Source organism: Parasteatoda tepidariorum, chromosome 9, assembly GCF_982258835.1.
Source record: "Parasteatoda tepidariorum strain Cologne lab strain chromosome 9, Ptep-v5.0, whole genome shotgun sequence".
In the NCBI taxonomy this organism is placed as follows: domain Eukaryota; kingdom Metazoa; phylum Arthropoda; class Arachnida; order Araneae; family Theridiidae; genus Parasteatoda; species Parasteatoda tepidariorum.
This window is the reverse complement of record NC_141763.1, coordinates 31,164,874-31,185,794: the sequence shown is the minus strand read 5'-3', so window position 1 is coordinate 31,185,794 and position 20,921 is coordinate 31,164,874. Positions and strand designations below refer to the sequence as shown.

At 27.1% G+C, this 20,921-nt stretch overlaps 1 protein-coding gene across 1 annotated transcript in view; it reads left to right on the top strand.

Moving 5' to 3' along the window:
* The window catches only part of LOC107441858 (cGMP-dependent protein kinase, isozyme 1), an 86,562-nt gene that overhangs the window by 44,145 nt on the left and 21,496 nt on the right, over nucleotides 1–20,921 (top strand). Inside the window, exons 4-12 of the mRNA XM_043052455.3 lie at nucleotides 986–1,099; nucleotides 2,096–2,201; nucleotides 7,734–7,797; nucleotides 10,951–11,028; nucleotides 12,566–12,669; nucleotides 15,651–15,719; nucleotides 17,461–17,535; nucleotides 19,263–19,380; nucleotides 20,333–20,472. Of these exons, the coding sequence (XP_042908389.1) occupies nucleotides 986–1,099; nucleotides 2,096–2,201; nucleotides 7,734–7,797; nucleotides 10,951–11,028; nucleotides 12,566–12,669; nucleotides 15,651–15,719; nucleotides 17,461–17,535; nucleotides 19,263–19,380; nucleotides 20,333–20,472 (868 nt within the window). The remainder of the gene's footprint in view (nucleotides 1–985; nucleotides 1,100–2,095; nucleotides 2,202–7,733; nucleotides 7,798–10,950; nucleotides 11,029–12,565; nucleotides 12,670–15,650; nucleotides 15,720–17,460; nucleotides 17,536–19,262; nucleotides 19,381–20,332; nucleotides 20,473–20,921) is intronic.

Here is a 20,921-nt window from a genome sequence, read left to right as displayed (position 1 = left end):
ATTTTCAAGCGTTTTTGGCTCCATGATAAAAAATAATTATAAAAATCAGGCTATATTTTAAAAAAATTTGATATATGTCGCACCAAGACAATATAGCAATTTCTTGATGTGTTTTCTTATTAATATCAAAAAGTGATGTTACCGAAAGCTCATCGAATATGGGTAAATTTTTTATATAATATCTTACTATTATTTTTCTCTGTTTATCAAGTATTCTTGATTATTTCTATTTAATAATCAAATGTGTTAGTCTGTGTCTTTATAAAAGGCTTTCTACATAATTTAAAATTCCTTAAAAAAGCAAAATGGCTTTAATAGCAACTAATGTAGTTGAATGAATGATTAGAAAATGATAATATTTGCTAAAGAATATATTTTCACTCATTCATATATACATTCAATAGAAATAATCATAAATACATTCTTGATTATTTCTTATTAATAATCAAATGTGTTAGTCTGTGTCTTTATAAAGGGCTTTCTACATAATTTAAGATTCCTTAGAAAAGCAAAATCTTATAAAAAGATTTTAAATTCTTCTACAAGTCTTAGAATTCATATTTTTTTAATAGCATCTAATGTATTTGAATGAATGATTAGAAAATAATGATATTTACTAAAGAATATATTTTCATTTATTCATATATACATTCAATAGAAATAATCATAAATACATTCTTGATTATTTCTTATTAATAATCAAATGTATTAGTCTGTGTCTTTATAAAAGACTTTCTACATAATTTTAAGATTCCTTAAAAAAGCAAAATGTTATAGAAAGATTTTAAATTCTTCTACAAGTCTTAGAATTCATATTTTTTTTTAATAGCAACTAATGTAGTTGAATGAAGGATTAGAAAATGATAATATTTGCTAAAGAATATAATTTTTCCATGACAAATCAGTTTAACAAGTTAAAAAGTTTAAGTTTAAGAGTTATAAGTTAAATAAGTTAACAAGAAGTTTAACTTTTCGTGTACTTTAGAAGGAGAATTGGAGGTTAAGAAGAGTGATTCGGTACTAGGCAAGATGGGACCAGGAAAGGCTTTTGGAGAACTAGCTATACTCTACAACTGCACTCGTACAGCAACTGTGAGAGGTACGTCAAATTATCGAATTATTTGTGCTTTTTTAATTATAGTAAGTAATGTTTTCTTTTAATATCTTCTAATGAAAATTGTGTCAAAAAATGTGAAAATTCGGAACAATTAATTAGAAATTAGTGAAAATTTAAGTAAAAAAAGGTTGTAATGAAAGTTAAGAAAAATAAGTAGTTTTCTAGTGGCCGTAGTTTTTAAATAAATAATTTAAAAAGAAGATTAAAAATAAAGAAATTAAGTTAATTAATCGAATTACACTAATTAATTAAAAGAAAACAGATTAATTATTAATTTAATCAATTAATTAATTAATTAACAATAGATTTATCAATTAATTACTTAAAAATATTAATTAAAAATAGATTAAAAGATTAAAAATAGATTAATTAATTAATTAATTAAAAATAACTTTTTTGGTGGCTTTGATGCAAAATTTTAACTCAATATATATATAGGATTTTACATATAGCTTTAAATGCAAAATCCTTTCAAAAAAATACTTATTCACTATTACTTCTTATGTAATCTAAAATTGAGATTGTAGTTTAAAATTTGAAATAGTCCTTAAATAAAACTATCATAATAATTTATTATTAATGAATTTTTTGAATCCCAATCATTGCGTTTTCAACACATATTTTACCACGATGATGGTAAATTATTATCACATCTTATGAATATTATTCAAATATATGCTATATAATACTTTACAGAATATTTAAAATTTTGTTCTTAAAACTAACCCACATTAGGAAATGTATCATATTACAATGATAAATTTTTAAAAAAATATATCATGCATCATTCACCATAGTATTTTTACTAATAAAAATACAAACTAACAAATCTCTTAACGATCTAAAAAAATGGACGATATCGAAGCATTGAACAGCATTTTTAATCAGTCTAAAAATATTTTCTGAGTTAAAAATAAAAGGGTGATTCATAAAGAAAAAGTTGAAGATCTTCTAATGGCGACAATGTTTGATTCCTAGCTGTAACTGATGCCTTATTATGGGTTTTGGATCGTCGAGCTTTTCAGACTATAATGATGGTTACTGGATTGCAAAGGCAAGAAGAGAATATCAACTTCCTGAAAAGGTAATTTTATATCATACTAACAATTAATAACTTAGTATTATTTCATTTCACTTCACTATATTTTCTTTAAAAAAAAAACTTGCTTAACCTATTACTGTCCAAACCGAAATTTGTCCTTAATATTTAGTCGGTGACAGAAAATTTTACTAAATTGCTGGATTAGTCTTAAAAACCCTGCATAAAATCTTGTAGTTACGAATTTCTCAAAAACTTCTTGGAAATTGAATTAATTTATTAAAGTTGTCTGAAAAATAATAATCCGCTGTTCGTGAAAATTTCATTCCTTTGTTTAAGGAATAACTAACAGATGTTGTTTCAATAAAATCATTTAATAATTTGTATACTTATGGCTGCTCATATATCTGCTGAAATGTTTCGATTCAAATGTTTGCAGAACGCCAAATTAAACCACCGCTATTCATATCCGAAAACATGGAGATCCAATAATTTGCATGCCATATGTGCTGAGCGTCGAACAATAGCAAAGTTAAATCACAAAAAAAATCAAACATTTTAATAATTTCCCCTAATTAGAAATGAAGAAGCGAATTGTTATGATCCTTACGCTCTAAGCTGTAAAAAATACACTGTAATTTGTGCAAACCAACACGGTAAATGCCTACATTGTAAATTGTACAGATCCGATAAATAAAAACTAAAAAAAATTAATACACTGTTTTGAACTTCGTAAAGAAGACAATCATTTTTAGTCGTTATTTCTCTTCAAGCAACAATTCGATTTCTTCTCTCTTTTCTTGTAAAAATAGTTTAAAACAGAATTATATGACAAGCATTAAATACGTAATGATACCACAAAGAACTCAATAAAAGATTTAGATAACTAGAATACTTAACGTACTTAAATAATCCTAACTTTTAAATTTATTTCAATGTAGGGTTTTATTTATACACAATGAAAACTTCCTGTTCAAATTATAGTAAAAAATGCAGGCACTTAAACTACTGGTACTTTTTACCGTAAAACCTATTTTTTACCGGAATATGTTACGGAACAAAAAATCTAACATTCTGTAATTTTTACAGTAATAATTACTGTAAAATCACTGAATCACTCCAATTAAATAAATTTTGCTGTAAAAATTACGGTATAATATTTTACGGTTATTATGTTCAAATATAACGGAATTTGATCATGAATTTTTCACAGTGTAGTAACAGACGAGTTTGAGAGTGTGTAATAAATGTCGTTAAAGATGGAAAATTACTAAAACAAACCTCACATAAAAGCTATAATAGTTAAAGAAAATCCATAAATTTTAAAGACACAATTTTGAAGGAAAAAATTGTTTTAAAATATAACATAATTTGTAATTTTAATTTTAAAAAAAAGTTCTTGCAATTTTATTTATTAAAATATTTGCTAGTTACAAATATTCAACGTAATGAATAATTAAAATAATTAAATCTTTTATGCTTTATATTAAAAAACTAGACTGAAAAAATTAAAAGAAGTGAACCTGGGGCATGCCTCCATTGATAACAGTTTAAAGATGTAAACCTGATTAGTGTTTTCATTATTAAACTATAAAAGAAATGAACCTGAGACATGCCTCCATTGATAACATTTTAAAGATGTAAACCTGATTCGTGTTTTCATTATTAAACTTTAAAAGAAATGAATCTGATACATGCCTTCATTTATGCCAAATTTAATGTAAATGAACACTTAAAAATGCGCGGTTGGAACTTTTAGAGCGTTTTGAATCATAGCATCGTTCACATTTGTTGTAGCCCTAATAAAGGCACTAAGTTGACCCATATTATCGCACTTCATCCTAGCTTACACGAAGCTACGGTTCAACTTGAGCAAGAACGTAGTTCAATTTAACTCCCGATTACAGTTAGAGATGATTTGCTAGGTATTATGGTTCATTATACTGATATTGCAGTTCAACGTTAAGATTAATCTTTAAAGAATATGAGTTGATGTGAAAAAAATCATTGCAAATCTTTTTTAGCTATAATTGCTTGGAATGTCAAAATAAAACAATGTAAACATTTTGAGCTTATATGAAATTAGAAAGATATTAATTTTATCTAGATATCGTTACCTTAAAACTTATTACCATATTATTCTTTAATTCACAACGAATTTTTCAAATTTATTGAGTTGTCTGTAAAGTAATGTCTATTTTTAATGAAAATAAAAGGCGATTTTCGTATAGTAAAAACATATTTTATTAAATAATATATTGTCCATTCTGTACCAATACCTTTTGCCCTTTTTCTGGAATTCTCTTATCTTCATTAAATTTTTGTTCTTTCCTAGAAAAAAACTGATCCAGTTGTTTTTTCCCTCTTCATTTAAAGCAAAGGTTTTAATATCTAAATCATCTTGGAAAATTTGACGAAATAAGATGACTATATCCTAAGAAAGACAAGTTTGAAAAAAGTCGTATTTTTTTAAATTTTATTTCTCAGGAACTATTCGACCGATTTTGCTCAAACTTTGTACTTTACCATGTTTTACCAAGTGGTTTGATTTTGGTTTGCGAGTTATCGGTATTAAAATTCAAACAGTTTTGGTGTTTCCCTCTGTGATAAGCGGTGCAGTGGTTTAAAAGGGTTACAAGTTACATAATTAACAGAATACTTAATGCCAGTGATGAAATTCAAAAGAAACAAACTCAAAAAAATAATTTTAATCATTCATTAGTACTATTTGAAAATTAAACTTTTCCGATGAATTAGGCAAGAATATTGATTAGAATTTTTTATTTGATAATTTATTTTACTAGAACTGAAATTAATTTAAAATGTTTAAAGAGACAGGTTCGAAAATCTATTATTTGAGATCTGAAGAGGTAAAATAACACAAATTACTTTCTATTCTTATATTGCATTATTATATTTATTTTTCCTGTAAACTTGCATTAAGTTTTGAAAGCGCCGATTCTTTCTTATAAACGCAATGTTTTTATTTACTTTTTGGTTATGAAATGGAATAATCTGTTACTTTTTTTATTATGATAAGGTCTTACGGCACAGGTGGTTATACGAACTACGTTAGCATTCCGTGCTTGATCTTTTATTCGAAATGCATTTCGTCCTTCTTTATATTGTTGCGTTCCTAGTTAAAATTTATTCAGGGAAATTACATTTAGCAAAAATTTTAGAACAAAACATTATATACATGACATAAAAATGCTTTGGAGAACATTTTTAAACTAAATAAACTCACATATATAAATAAAAATTACATGCACTTGAATACGTTAAAAAAGTTGAAATATTGTTTTACGCGATTTTTTGGAAGTAAAAATTGATGATTAATTTTCAATTAAATGTGTTGTTTTCAGAAATTCTACTTTAAACTTCTGAATACGATTTCCTAAAAACTATTTTTTTGAAAAAAATATCGGTGATCACTTAAACATAAGCAGTTCTCAATCAATCCTTTTGATCCTGAAATCTAAAATTTTTAGAAAATAATCTTTCGGTTTTTCTATACTTAAAGCATAATTTTTAAGTAAATTTTAAAATTTTGAAATTTCGTGTGAAAGTTGATGTTTTTACTTTGAACAGTAACCTTTTGGGCATAAATTGATTGCCAGCCTAACCAAACAACGCATCGTAAAATTTTGAGATATATTTCAGGGGAAAAAATTACAAAAAATTCTTATCGTATACGACTTCAGAAACGTCACGATCATACTTTATCGTAAAATTTTGAGTTATATTTCAGGGGGGGAAATGACAAAAAATGCTTATCGTATGCGACTTCAGAAACGTCGCAATTATACTTTATCATATTACATCATACTTTTTTTTTCTTTTTTTTCCTATGAATTCACTGAACTGAAAATTTTTAAACAGAAGTCATTATTACAACAGATTTTCTAAACATTTTTACCTTCTTTTTCAAAAAAAAAATAAAACATTTTTATTATTAGCAAAACTTTTTGAATACGATCTCAGTAGGATTTTTCATTTTATGCTATAAAAACTTAGAGCGTTTGTCGCAAAATGAAAGCAAATGTCTTATTTTTACCTAAAAATAACCATTTAATTTTTCGTTTAATTTCTTAAAAGTTCATTCTCGCATAAAAATAAATGTAAACAAATAAACAAATGAGATTTGAAACATTTCTAGATACATTTAATAAACAATAAAAAACAGCATCACTATTAGCTCCAATACCTTAAGCCAGATACTGTAACTCTTCTTAAACTTGATTACACAATAATCTGAGAAAAAAAAAGTATGGTCAAATTTTCAAGAATATGGTAAAATTTACCGTGTTTCTAGCTCTATGGGAACATTGAAAAGCACGGTAATTTTTACCGAAAGGTCTTGGTAATGATTTTGGTAAAATTTACAATAAAATATTGTTTTGTAATAAGTATTAAAGCTTGGTAAATGTGATAAAATTTGGTAATTTTATCATGATTTTTTAAGGCATGGTAAAAAAGCAATTTATTCGGTAAAATTTACTTTTCAGTTTTGTATTTGATACTAAAAACGAGTGGTAACACGAACTGTAATTTTGAAAATCTGAATTTTCCGATATACCATTACTATATGAACGGAAAAAATAGTCTATGAATGATTTAAATAGCGTGCATTTTGCTTTGTTTTGTTTTATTAATCATAATTATATTATTTTTTAAACATAAATGTTATTACCCTACAATAGGGTAATTTTACCTGAATTTTCTCTCCGTGTATGATTCAACTTGAATGAAAAAATAATTTAATTTAACACCTTTTAGAGTTTGCAGCAGATTTGTTCTATATTATTATTATGTTATGATTCAATGTTGAACCGATTATCCTGAGAGTGCAGATTAATTTTGCATCGACATTTACAATTTAATGCCGCATTATTTACTCTAAAAAATCAATAATTAAATTTTTAAACTAATTTATATCGATTTAAGAGCAATAATAAATAAAAATTCCTCATAACTTGTGCAAGATAATCCACAAATCCAAAACAAAACAACCACATGTTAATATCAGTCATTCTAACTCTATCTTTAATTATTAGTTACATTCTTTAATTTTTTCCTTTAATTTATAGTATGAAAATGCAAACATTATTTCTGCAATGTAATCCTTTTTTTAATTTAAATAATTGAAGTTTATTCACTCGTATTTATCTTGGAGTAAGATATTAATATTCCAAGTAAAAGCTAAGCATTCATTGCAAATTAATTTTTAAATAAAATGTTGCTAGAGAAATTATTTTTGCAACTGTTGCGATTACTTATTATTATGCAACAAAATCCATATGTTTTTTTTATATGTATTTTAATGGAAAATAAAATGTAGAATTCTTGTTAAACAACTTTTAAAAATCAACTCCATCATTTCAAAAATGTTAAGACTAAGTAAAATATTTCATTTGTTACTGCAGAGAATTTAAGTTTTTAATTCAAAGTTTATACCAATAGTTTCTAATTAACAACATTGTTTAAAACTAATTTCACGGATGTTTCGTTTAAAAAGTTTAATTGGAATAAATCGATGCAGTTCAAGAATTTATTCATTAAATTTTGTTTTCTTAGCGTTCCATTGCTGCGGAATCTCAACAATGAAGTTCTTTCTAAAATGGCTGATGTACTGGAAGTGGTAATTATTATATATTTTAAATTTTTGAAGCTTTTATGACTTTAAGTCAAAAGATTAATTGCCATGGATATCACAATTGAATGTTTGAAAATTACTTTAAAAAAATTTTCAAATTTAATATTAAGGCTTGCAAATTTAATCGAATTTCATTTATCCTTTTTACTTGTTTTTAATATGTATAATTTTGCATGCGTTACCATCGTATATTAGACACAGTAAGTGGATTACTAATTTATGACAACGTTATTCAACGCAAAAATTATAGCTTTCAGGTGTTATTACTTTAAATGTTTGTATTCCACTGGAAGTCAATGATGTTGTTTCACTTCTTCCATTTATTTTTTTCAATTTAAATAAGCCTGTGCACACCAGAATTTCGCCTCAATAAAAATGAAAACAAAATTAATCATTGTAATAATTTACAAATTATAATTCATTTAATCGCTTTTCTTTAAAAAAAAAAAGAACAGCTATGGCAAGACATTTCATAATCACCATCCTCAATTTATTTTGCTAAAATTCTTGTCAAAGATGACAACAATACTGTTAGAATTTTCATTCTAAAACTACGATTAAAAAAATTCGGGAACTGCCTTTTCATCGAATTGATAATAAAGTTTACAACTAAAAAACATTTCTTTAACCTATAAGGTTTGAAACCATTTACGAATGGTAAGATTAAAAAACTGTGAATACAAAACTACATGATTTTGTGAATATTTGCGAAAAATAAAGCTTCAAACTGTAAAAATGAAATTTAACTTGACATCGGACTTAGGTATGTTAGGCTTTTTGTTAGGTAAGGAAATTAGGTTGGATTCTGGCTTAATTAGTTTGTCTCGTATTACAATTTGTAGTAAGAGATGGAAAATACTGAATTATTTCGTGTTAAGCATCTCTGCGTTGTTGCCATTTATACGTAAATGAAAGTTATACATTCCAATAGCCCAGCATCACCAATTGAAGAGTGCAAGGCACTGGAAACTCCTCATGTGTTGAAAAAATTGAGGAAATATTGTGGGGCCAAAGCCAGAATTTGAACCCTATTCAGCCGGTAATGAGATTGACAGATTTGCCGTTTAAGCTAAAATATGTACCCAACTGCAAAGAACTAAGTTACTTTATAAGATGTTCACTACATACTTATTACCACAAGATTACTAGGCATCCAATTTTGCCTATGAATCTTTTGGTAATAAGTGTGTGATGTAAATTCATATTTGCCATTTATTACTACAGTGGAGCATCGTTTATACGACGATCACTTATACGACGTTTACATTTATACGACGTTTTAGTGTGGTCCCAAATCATTCTTATTCATTTTAATGCAAAAATGTATCGTTTATACGACGCACAGAATCGGTTATACGTCGGTTTTTAGATTTTGTTCACGTTTATTTAATTTTTTATTTTTTCTTGTGTATTTTAAAAAAAGGCGGCATTTGCCAACATGAATGATACAGAAAAGGGTGCCATCAAGAATGCTTGGATGACGACCATAATTTTTACTAGATGACTGAAAAAACTAGACAATATTATGAAGAGGCAAAAACTAAAAACTTTGCTATTCATCGACCAATGTCCAGCGCACCCATCGATACTAATTATTTTGGAAAATGTAAAAGCTCTCTTTTTTCCTGCAAATTGCGCAAGTGCGCTTCAGCCATTAGATTTGGCCGTGATTAGAAATCTAAAATTGCATCATAGAAAGCAGTAAGTTCAACTCGCTATTCAAAGCATTGTAGAGACTAATAGCAAGAAAATATAATTAAAGGTAACATACATTCAAACTGCTCACTGCAATTTTTCTTCTTTGGTTATTTGTTTGTTTTGCTTTGTCTAATTTAGAAATTTATGTAAATCAACACGTTAAACATTAAAATTAACTGAAAACAGAGTTAGTTTCAGTTTTAGAAATAAAAATCGATTATACGACGTTATCGTTTATCGGTGGTCCCTTCACCGTCGTATAAACGATGCTCCACTGTATATGTAATATTAATTCATATTACGCGATGATTACTATGAGTGTGGTAAGTCATAGGGATTCATAATCCTTATCACATAGCTTAGCTTCCAGTTTTTGATGAACGTGAGCTCGATTTATTATGGTTGTGGGCTTATCTGGCACGGATGAAATTCTGGTTGTTTAACGATATTAGGCGAAACATTCAATAAACAATTTTTCACAGTTAACAGTTTGAAAATCATCCTTATTATGGTTATTTGTCTGTTTTGGTTGAATTCGGGAAAATAAAATTTAAAAAAAAATATATTATTTAACTATATTTTCCGAGAAATTTCAAGCAGTGAAGTGAGTAACAGAATAAAGATTGTAAATTAATAGTTAAGTGAGAAAAAAAACACGAAAAAGGTAATATTATAACATCAAACCCAGTTTAAATGCCAGAAAAACAGAGGAGATATGAAAAAGGTTTCATAAACACTTCCTAGTTTCACTTATCAACTAAACTGGTTTTGATGTTTTTAATACCGTATTCCTCTATAAAGATTAGGATGAATATTTCATTTTTTAATCTCGCCTTTGCACACTTGAAGAATAATAATGTATTTGTGTATCAATTTTGAAAAAGATTATAAAAATATTTTTAAAGATGGTATTTATATAATACCTGTATACTCAAAAATTAAAAATCTTTTTTCTTTTACATTGCTTAGAATTTTTCTAAAAATACAAATAACAACTAACAACATCTAAGTTTTAAATGTTCCTAAAACAAACTAATTTTTTTTTATTTTAAAAGTTTGCTCCTATTTTTCCAAATTCGTTTATTAGCTATTAAAATCCTGAAGTCAATAAATCGAGATTGCAAAAAGCATTCTAAAATAAGGTGTATTTATCTGCAAATTTTAAGAAAATTGTTTATAAAGGAATTAAAAATTTAAAACTACCTAATTGTCTTTACGTGTCTTTCATATTCTAAACTTCATTTTTACATAAATATATTCGCTTTTGTAGTTCAATCTAAGACACCTTTTTTGTGAAATCAATAATTTAAATATACCAAGTGATTTCAAAGAAGCAATTTAAAAAGTATTAGAAATGTTAAGCGAAGCGTAAATTGTTTCAAACAAAACAGTTTGCTTAACTTTACCTTTGATAAAATTAATCTTTATAATTTACTTTAGGACTTTTATCCTGATTCTGAGTACATAATTCGTCAAGGAGAAACAGGAGATACATTTTTCATCATCAGCCATGGAAAGGTATTATGGAAATAATTGAAATAAAAACAAATATTTTATTTTAAATTATTATGTTGTCTTAATTTTCATGGTCTATTTCAATTTATAACAAATTTAAATTACACCCCTAAAAACTTATTGAAAACTTTAAACTTTCCTAACGGTTTATTATATATTTATTTGATTAATATAAACATATTTACTTATCATTTTCTAATTTTATTAGTCATTTTCCTATGCACTAGTTTTTGATGTTTTGTTTACTTTGGTTCGTATAAATATAATCCACATGTTTATTTCGAATTAATATTTAAAACAAAAAAAAAATTATGGCTATTTATTTCAGTTCAGTTCACGTACTTGATGGAATGGGAAGAAACCTTTAATTCTGATTCATACTTTGAAAGGAATAGAAAACAATATTTAATTTTAAATTATCCTTTATATTCTTTTCCAAGTCATAAAAAGAATATTTTTCAGATAAGAGCTACCTCTCTTTAAAATATTTTCTAAATTCCGTACCTAAATGATGAATAATTACTTTATTTCGTGATTAAAAAGGCTTACTAGCCAGATAAATACACAAAGATTAGGAAATATTTTATGTAATAAAGTTATCAGACTTTACACTAAAAAGACCAATTTGGCCCCTTTCGTTTTTTGTAATTCTTAAAACAACTTACTGAAAGTGTACAGTACTTCTGATATATATATATATATATATATATATATATATATATATATATATATATATATATATATATATATATATATATATATATATATATATATATATATATATATATATATATATATATATATATATATATATATATATATATATATATATATATATATATATTAAACAGAAAACAGAATTAGTATTTTTATCTACTATATACCACAGCTACTTGTTGTAACAGATAGTTAAATGTATTTTAATCATGTTAGTGAATATTTTTTTTTCTTTCATATGGGTTAAGTATTTACATTAAAATTTAGTACAAAGAATATATATAATCCCTTTTTTATCTTGGACAAAAAATATAAAAATTTAATAACAGGTTTTTAATATAATATTTCTACAAAACTATTTAGTCATAGATATTTATTTAAATATGTGCTATGGAAATTTTTCATTATATAAAAGTGAGACTATTGATTACTTATACAGCACTACTGCCCGCTGCGAGCCTTTGATTTGCCGAACAACATCTTTCCTAATTTTGGTTTTTGAACTCCAGTTTTTCACTTGTAAGGTGGTTAGGTCTTTGGTGGTTTAGTCCAACCATATTTTCCTCTTGGTGTAGAGTTTAAAAGTTTCCTATTTATAGAAGATTATTATCATTTAAAAAAGTAACCCCAATCTTCCATTATCCTTTATTTTGAGTCATTTAAGTGTATTATTTATTATATTTATATTTTTCTTCGTGAAGGTACTTTTGTCTTAACAAATACTGTAATCAGTAGAAAAAAATAAATGCTTAGATAAAATAATAATTGGGGGTAATGAAACAAACTACGATCTAATAAATGATCCTCTAATTTTTTTTCACAGGTACGAGTTACTCAGAAAATGATCACAGATGATGGATTAGCTACTGAACAAGATATTCGATGCCTTGAAAGAGGGGATTACTTTGGAGAACAAGCTCTACTGAGGTATATAATAAAAATATATGGATATCAATTAAGCTCAAAGCTAAGCTAAAAAATTTATCATATAATAGAAACTAATAATTTATTCCAGATTTGTATAATAAAATAGGTATAAAATGTAGTACAACAGTTATTCTTTTTGCTTTAATTTTTTTATTATAACATTTACGCGAAAAATTAAATCGTAAAAATATTATAAGTGCAGGGCACAAAAAATAAACGAAACACCATCTGATGATCCAATTTTCATCTATTTTATTTTTATTTTATAACCGTCGTTGAACAGCAGACCCAATTTTTGGGTTTACGACTATCAATGTTCAACTCCGTAGCCTTGTAATTTTGAACCCAATCCAGAAGACAAGGGAACTCCTGGATCAAGTGTTGGGAGAAATTTGCCTTCGTGGAGGACTTTTTTATGGAACTAACCCGTATTTGCGTTACTTGGAAAGAAATACCACGAGAACCTCCCACGGTTAGCCTGAAGTCAAGGGGACTCTGACCCATGATCCGTCTACCACTGAGGATATTTCACGTCAGCACTGTGGTCGGTGCAATCCAGATTCGGAATTCGTATCGACCAGCCATCGCCGGGATCGAACCCCGGTTCACCTGATTGGAAACGAAAGCTCATGCCATCGCAAGAATTTACATCGCAGGAATACATTGATTTTCATCTATTATAGTACTCAATCTAAATAATTTGGAGAGGTGACCTCAGATATGCTAATTACAGCCGTGGTGGCCCAATAAGGCTAAGGCAAACGCCTTCCAATGAGGTAAGCCATGTTCTGATCCCAGCGGTGGCTGATCGATACATAACCAGCCCCCAGATCTCACTGACCACAGTGATGACTTAAAAATATCCTCATTGGTAGATGGATTGTAAGTTGCATTCCCCTTGCTGTCAGGCTAACCATGAGAGATTTCGAGGTTTTCCTCTCCTTAGTAACGCAAATGCGGGTTAACTCCATCAAAAAGTTCTCCACGAAGGCAAAATTTCTCCCACTACTTGATCCAGGAGTTCCCTTGTCTTCTGGATTGAGTTCAAAATTACATGTTTACGGAATTGAACATTGATAGTCATAAACTCAAAAATTGGGTCGGCTGTTCAACAACAGTTGTCCAGTTATTATAAAAATATGCTAATTAGTTAGTGCAGGTGATATTTTAAGTTACGCGAACTTATAACTATAATTAAGTAAAAGAAAAAAACGTACTTTCTCTAAATAAGCATATCTTTCTTTCAAGGAATTATAATTCCTGGGAAATATAACTCTAATAATTTGGTCAGACGAGGTTTTCAAAGTTTGGACCCCTTAATGCTAATTTTTTTTCTATATATTTCATCATTTCTCGAGATTTTTTTAAGCGAATTGCGAACTTTTAGTACAAACTTATAAGATCTATTTATCCAAACATTATTCCAGGCAAATAAATAATCTTTAAGAAGTATTTATTATCTTGTTATCAATGGTCAAAACAATTTTGATTTGTAATGTAGGCAAATTTTTACATCATTTTAAATAATGCAATTTATGTGGCAAAATACAAAATTTTTACGAAATCAGTCGAATAATTCTAGAATAATTCTCGAGAAATCAAATTTTTTTAAAAAGTTGGATATTTAAATTTCGATTTCTCGGGAGCTATTATACCAAAAAAAATAACTAATTCCAGAATTATGAAGAAAAAAAACAGTTTTAACATAATAATAATTGAAAACTGAATTATACTTCAGTAAGTTTATGTGAAATACCTCACAAATGTCAAATATATGTGAGTAATCTGGAAATATATATATTTAAATGCATGTTTATTATACTATTTCCCTAAATTTTAATTTTTTAGTAACTGTGCATAGTTTATTATAAAAACTCTTTTTTATTAAATAACTTCCTTGTTAGTTTTTATTTTATTTCCAATGAGCTGCATTATCGGTTTTGCCGATGAGCAGATCTAGTGCGTTCTCCAGAGGTGGTATCCACTCTTTCAGGACCACCACAATGGGTGAGATACCGTTGGTCATGTTAATTTGGACGTCTAGTTTCTGCCACACTAGATGGCAGCACCGAGACTCTATTTGGATGCTAAAGTGCACTAAGAATTTTAATTTTGCCGGAAATGCCAAGAGCCAATAAGGCACTCCAGGGATCTTCTACATGCCGCATAATCATACGACATGGCCGCTGAATAATCCTTGTGAAGTAAATCATAAGAAAAATTTTGATTTTAAAGGAAGCATTTTTTAGCATAATAAGCAAACAGTAAATTTTGCAATTGAAACATGTAGACACCTTGCATCAATAAAAAAACTCTTTTTCATCTGGATTTTTTTCTAACATTAATTTGATTATATAGCAGTGGCTGAATGATTTTGAGAAATATTGAATGGTATTTTGAGGCCTCGCGTAATTTTGAGGATCAAATATCCAAATTCGCCGGAAATGTACTATGTTTATTCGATTAAGTAAGATTTAGTTCCCTGTTTTGTTTCTTAAATCATTGAATGCTCTATAGCATGTGTGTTTCTACTCTTCAACCATTAAGATAGTGACTATTGAAACAAAAATTACTTTAGAAAGCATTTATTAGATCAAAGGTCATTACGCAGTTTGCAGATAATATTGCACTTCGACAATATAGTAAGAAAATATTTGCATTTAATAAAACTTTTTTTTAGTACGTGACTAAAAATTTGGGTGTTTTGAGATATATCAGCATCTTTCTGTGAGTGAGATATTTAAATCAATTTTTTACATCGATTTAATTTTTACGATTATTAAATCGATTTTTAATGTCCGGAAGTTACATTAATATGCTAATTGCTGAATCCAAATATCGTTTAAATTCAAATGTTTTTAACGAAACATTTAAAGGTACTGGTATGACCTCGTGAAAAATGTGACAGTCGAAGCTTTCAAGCTAGTAACAGTTCTATTTGTGAGAAAAATAAAATATTTGTTCTTCTTTTCTGCTTTTAGAGAAGATAGGAGAACAGCAAATGTAATTGCAATGGAACCTGGTGTGGAATGCTTAACCCTTAATCGAGAGTAAGTATAAAAAAAGATAATTTTTTAACTGCGATTTCAACTAATGTAATCACTGTAGCATCAAGGCTGAAGTCTGCTTACATAATTTTTTGAGCATAATTGAATTAATATATGAAAAATAAAGTCATCTTTTCAATAGCTGCTTGTGACAATTTTTTCTACAAAGTCTCAATCGGCATACAGTTTTAAAGATTTTAAAGTAGTAAACATTGACCAATTATCGGTATTTAATTGTTAGGACGTTTTCTCTGTATAAAATTATTTTTAACATTTCACGTGTTCCACAACATCCCCAACTATCAAAATTAATTTAAACAAAGCCAAAATGAAAAATAATTGATATTAATTATTTCATCAAAGAAAAAAACAAAGCATCTTTCGCGATAAGATTATAAAATTATAATTTTTTTAAAGAAAACAATCAAACACTGTTTATTTAAAAAAAAGTAATAATGCATGAGCTTTTGTTTCTCACTATCACTTTAATTATTTAACAATTTTCAGTTTTTTTCAATCTATAAAAAATTAGAAAGTAATGCATAAAAGCTTCTGTTGTGTATCAATCTGCATAAAATGAAGTCGAAAAAATTATAACAAGTGTCTAAGTCTAAATACAAGAAAATTATTTAAATTACAAAAGGCTTTTTCGTAGATTATTATTTCTTCAAAATTGTTTTAAAATATTTAGAAAGAATCTATTGGGAAGAAGAATATTTATGCAAATAAAAAAATAGAGTCGTATATTACAAATACAGTAACTCCAATAATAGTTAGCATTAATTACAATAGCTTGAATCATATATTTATAATTATTCTTGCATTAAAGATTACAGCTTAATTACAGGAAAAATAATTCATTAGATCGAAAGGTACTTTAGGTGATTCGTTTGTTTTTATTCTTCCAAATGTTTATAATAAAAGTTAATCTGGTTTTAATCAAGTACTTAAATTCAACTCTTTCATAACTTTTACAATGCCTTTGCTTTGCTATATTTTTGTTAAATTTTTTTTATTGGGAGCATTTCTTTATTTTATTCTTTTTTTTCTTTGGTTGACTACCTTTTTCATCTTGATTTTTATAGTTATCAGGTAAAGCAATTTTTTTTCTCCATGTCCAATTACCATACTCCATGGTAATAAACCAAAATATAAGGTATTTAAACTACTCATTTGGCAATTTTTTCGATCATTGGTAATTTTTTGCGGAAGCGATTTACGAGAAATTCTGGTTTTCAAAATTATAGTTCTTATTACCTCAAGTTTAGTAAGAAGTACAACCCCAAAAAGGTAAATTTAACTGAATAAATGGTTTTTATGCCTTGCTCTAAGGTATCATGATAAAATTACTAAATTTTACCACATTTACTAAATTTTATCACATTTTATAAAACTATATTTTATTATTAATTTCATAAAAATCATTCCCAAGGTGCTACTTTAACAATTGTCCAGCTCTTTATCATGCCATACATCCAAAAACACGGTAAATTTTACCATATTCTGGTACTATTGATCATACTTTTTTTCTCGGTGTATAAATAGAAGACTTATTTCAAGAAATAGAAATTTTTTTAGTTTACTTATTTTAAGTTATCTCAAATATTTTAAAAGGAATAAAATTCCATTTTAATGTTTATAATTTCGTTTATCATTTTCAACTCAAACTGTTACATTTTTAAATTTGGTAGCTTGAAATTGTTTTGCTGCAATACTTTCATTTGAAGAAATTATTTATTTTCAGATCTTTCATTCAACTTATTGGAGATCTGCAGGAATTACAAACAAAAGATTATGGAGATGAAGAAAGAATAAGGAGGTATTTATTTTTTATTAAGAAGATACAATTACATTAGAAACACTAAATCGAAACAGAAACAATTAATTCTTTCAAACGCATGATTTTCTCTTCAGTTTTTATCATCAGAAAATCAAATTTTTTTTTAGTTTGTAGTTAATAAATCATTTATAAAAATAATAAAGTAACAAAATAAAAGAAAATAAATTCAAACTCATTTTTGCACAAAAAATTCTCATACGAAACAATTTAAAATTTAATTATTTTTTTTTTAAATTATCATCTTCTTGTTAAGTTAGTTTATTTTTTTTTATTTGTTTGTTACTAAGACACGTTTCTTAATTTTTATTTGAACAGATATTTGTTCAAATTGATTTTAGTGCATTTTTATACGTAAATTATCAAATGTTCTACATTTTATTTATTTATGAGTTTAAATTTTGCTTTATCTAAAATTATATTTATTATATCTCAAATTTTATTACACAAATAACATTAGTGAGTTTCTCACTGAAGCTTTTTGTAACTACCTGAGATCATCATATCTTACTAGACTTATGATTTTAACCCTCAATTATTGCATGTGCGTTAACGCAGCTAATTGAATTGATCCTTAGTTAATTAAACGAAGTGATTATATCCATTAATGTTAAAATAGATGTACTAATATTTTAATTATTAAAACGAATAGAATGCCTTCTTCGCAAATTAAAAGTAAGTGAATTTCGGTCATACCTAACCCAAACAAGATGTAACTTAACCGAATAAAGATAATTAGAAAATACATAATAATCATTAGAACGATAAACAAATAAAATTTTATGCTAGTAATGATTAAAAAAATTTAATCATAAATAAAATAAATTTTTTTTAAAATTTAAATTTTGATGAACTGTTAGAATTATCATTCCAAAATTACGGTTAAATAGCCGGTAGCAGTCTGCCTGTCCAATTTACTTTAAAGTTTACGGTTAAGAACACTTTTTAACTATACGGTTTTGAAACGATTTACAACTAATATGGTTTAAAAACCATAATTACAAAACTATGCGATTTTTAAGCATCTACTCTGGAATGGTTTTAAAACCGTAAAAAAGAAATTTAACTGGGCATAGGAGGTAGGCTGTGTATTTTGAAATGGGCATTGGAGTTAAGTTGTGTTTTATCACATGAACCGTGGAATATGGTTTAGTTAATTTATCTAGTTGTTTCACCTATCGTAAGATATGGAAAGTGCTAGCCTTTTTTTTGTGTTAAGTAGCTTTATGGTGTTGCCATCCACGCGTGAATTAGAGTATCGTATTTTAATAGTCCAGGGTCACACATTGGGGAGCGCAAGACACTGGAAACTCTTCATGGGTATAGATGAAATATTGTGGTGTCAACGCTGGGACTCGAACCCCTGTTCTGTCGTTCATGAGATTGACAGATTAACCCTCTCGGCTAAGTATACCCAGCAGCAGGAAACTAAGGGGCTTCATTAGGTGGACCCAGTTGGTGCAATAAAATTCTGGTTATTTAACCGTATTAGGTGAAAGTAGTTAACGGTGAAGGTTTTTCTCTCAGTTAACAGTTTGAATATCATTTTATTTAGGGTTATTTGTTGGAATTTTGTGAAATAACAATTAAATAAATAACCATTTTTTTCAAAGAAATTTATAACAGTGTACAGCAATCTAACAAACATATTTTCTCTAATTTTTAAATGTTGTTTTCAATTAAATATAATGTTATTGATTCATCCATAGGATTTCTAATTTGTCATCAACTCCTATGAGTGTAGACGAAGAATACAAACATATACTGTTGGATGATCTTGATGTTTTAGCGACTCTCGGCGTTGGTGGTTTTGGTAGGGTTCAGCTAGTAAGTAGACATTTTTTATGATTTTAATGTAAATACTAAGTTATAGTTTTCATAGTTTCTAAAATTAGATTTTTCAATGCCAATGTGAAATCTGTCTTTCTCTGTGGATTGGAAACAAGACACTGCAATAAAAATAACGTAAAAAAATTCTTCAAATTGTTATTAACAACAGTTTAAGAGGAATCTCATGTTTAAGTAATTCGATAAAATTCGCGAAATAAATTCTTAGAACTACGAAGCCGAAACCAATCGAACTAAAAATTAAAAAACGTTAATCGAAATGGATTAGTCATGCTCTAAGTAAGTCTGGGAAGTTTAAAGTGAAATAAGTTTAGACTTGGAGAGAAAAGCCTAAAACAACTTGGAAAGGGCAATCTGCAAGACATGGAAACACTACATCTGGATACAGATAGAGTAAGATAGAGAGCATTGGATAGAGACCCTATAATCCAGTTCGGAGTGGAGATGAACCGATCATAAAATTGCAATCTACAATGGTTGCATCTGAAACAATTATTAGTCGTTTCAGGTGACTGAGCCATCTTTCAATGTATATAATAAATTTAAAACAAAAATAAACCCCTAGAATCCCGATAATCGTTATGCATTTAAAAAGCTTTAAAAATTTTAAAAAGAATTATCTTTGGCTAAAAGTTTTGTTTCTTTAATTTGTAAACTTTGCAGTTAGAAAAAACTTTATGCTTACGATAAAGGATTGAGCTTTAGATGCTTTAAATATATGTTTTATTTGCAATTGATTTACTTGTGATAGAAACATTTTCATTATTTTTATTTTATTTGTTATCCTTGATTAATTTTCATCTGCTGCGACCTGTTATGATTTTTTATCTTCAAATAAAATCAAAAAATTTCAAACTTTATTTACAAAAATATAGATTGTGCACATTTGTTTGGATTATTTTAAATATTTGTCATATTTTCTTTCTCATAGGTACAATACATTTATGATAGGAAGAAAACCTTTGCTCTTAAAATTCTGAAAAAAAGTCATATAGTGGAAACACAACAACAGCAGCATGCTTTGAGCGAAAGGGCAATTATGATGTCTTGCAAGCATCCTTTTATATGCAGGTGAATTTCTAAAATATGAATGAAGAAAAAATCGATATAAATCAATATGACAATCAATGCCAAAAACCAATATTATTGCTTTTGGCATTGATCAAGAAAAAATGCAAACGTTGTTATATTAATTTCATTGTTTTGCTTTCAATTTAAAAGGGAAATTCAAATAGTTTGTTTCTGTAAAAAAACCACAGTTTTGTGCATAAAATATATTGATAACAAAAATTAAGTTACGAAAAATAAAAAATTAAATAAAGACAGCTCACTAATTTCATTGAAAAATGTCTCTTCTGGAATCCGGGGGAAACTTTATGGATTTATTGTTCCTTTTAACGTTCGAATAATAACAAAATATTGAAGATATAGATGTTAAAACAATGAACATGTCATTGTTTATAAATTTCTAATTGTCTAACAATTGATAGATTTGAAAAACCAACTTTTTAAAGTGCTTA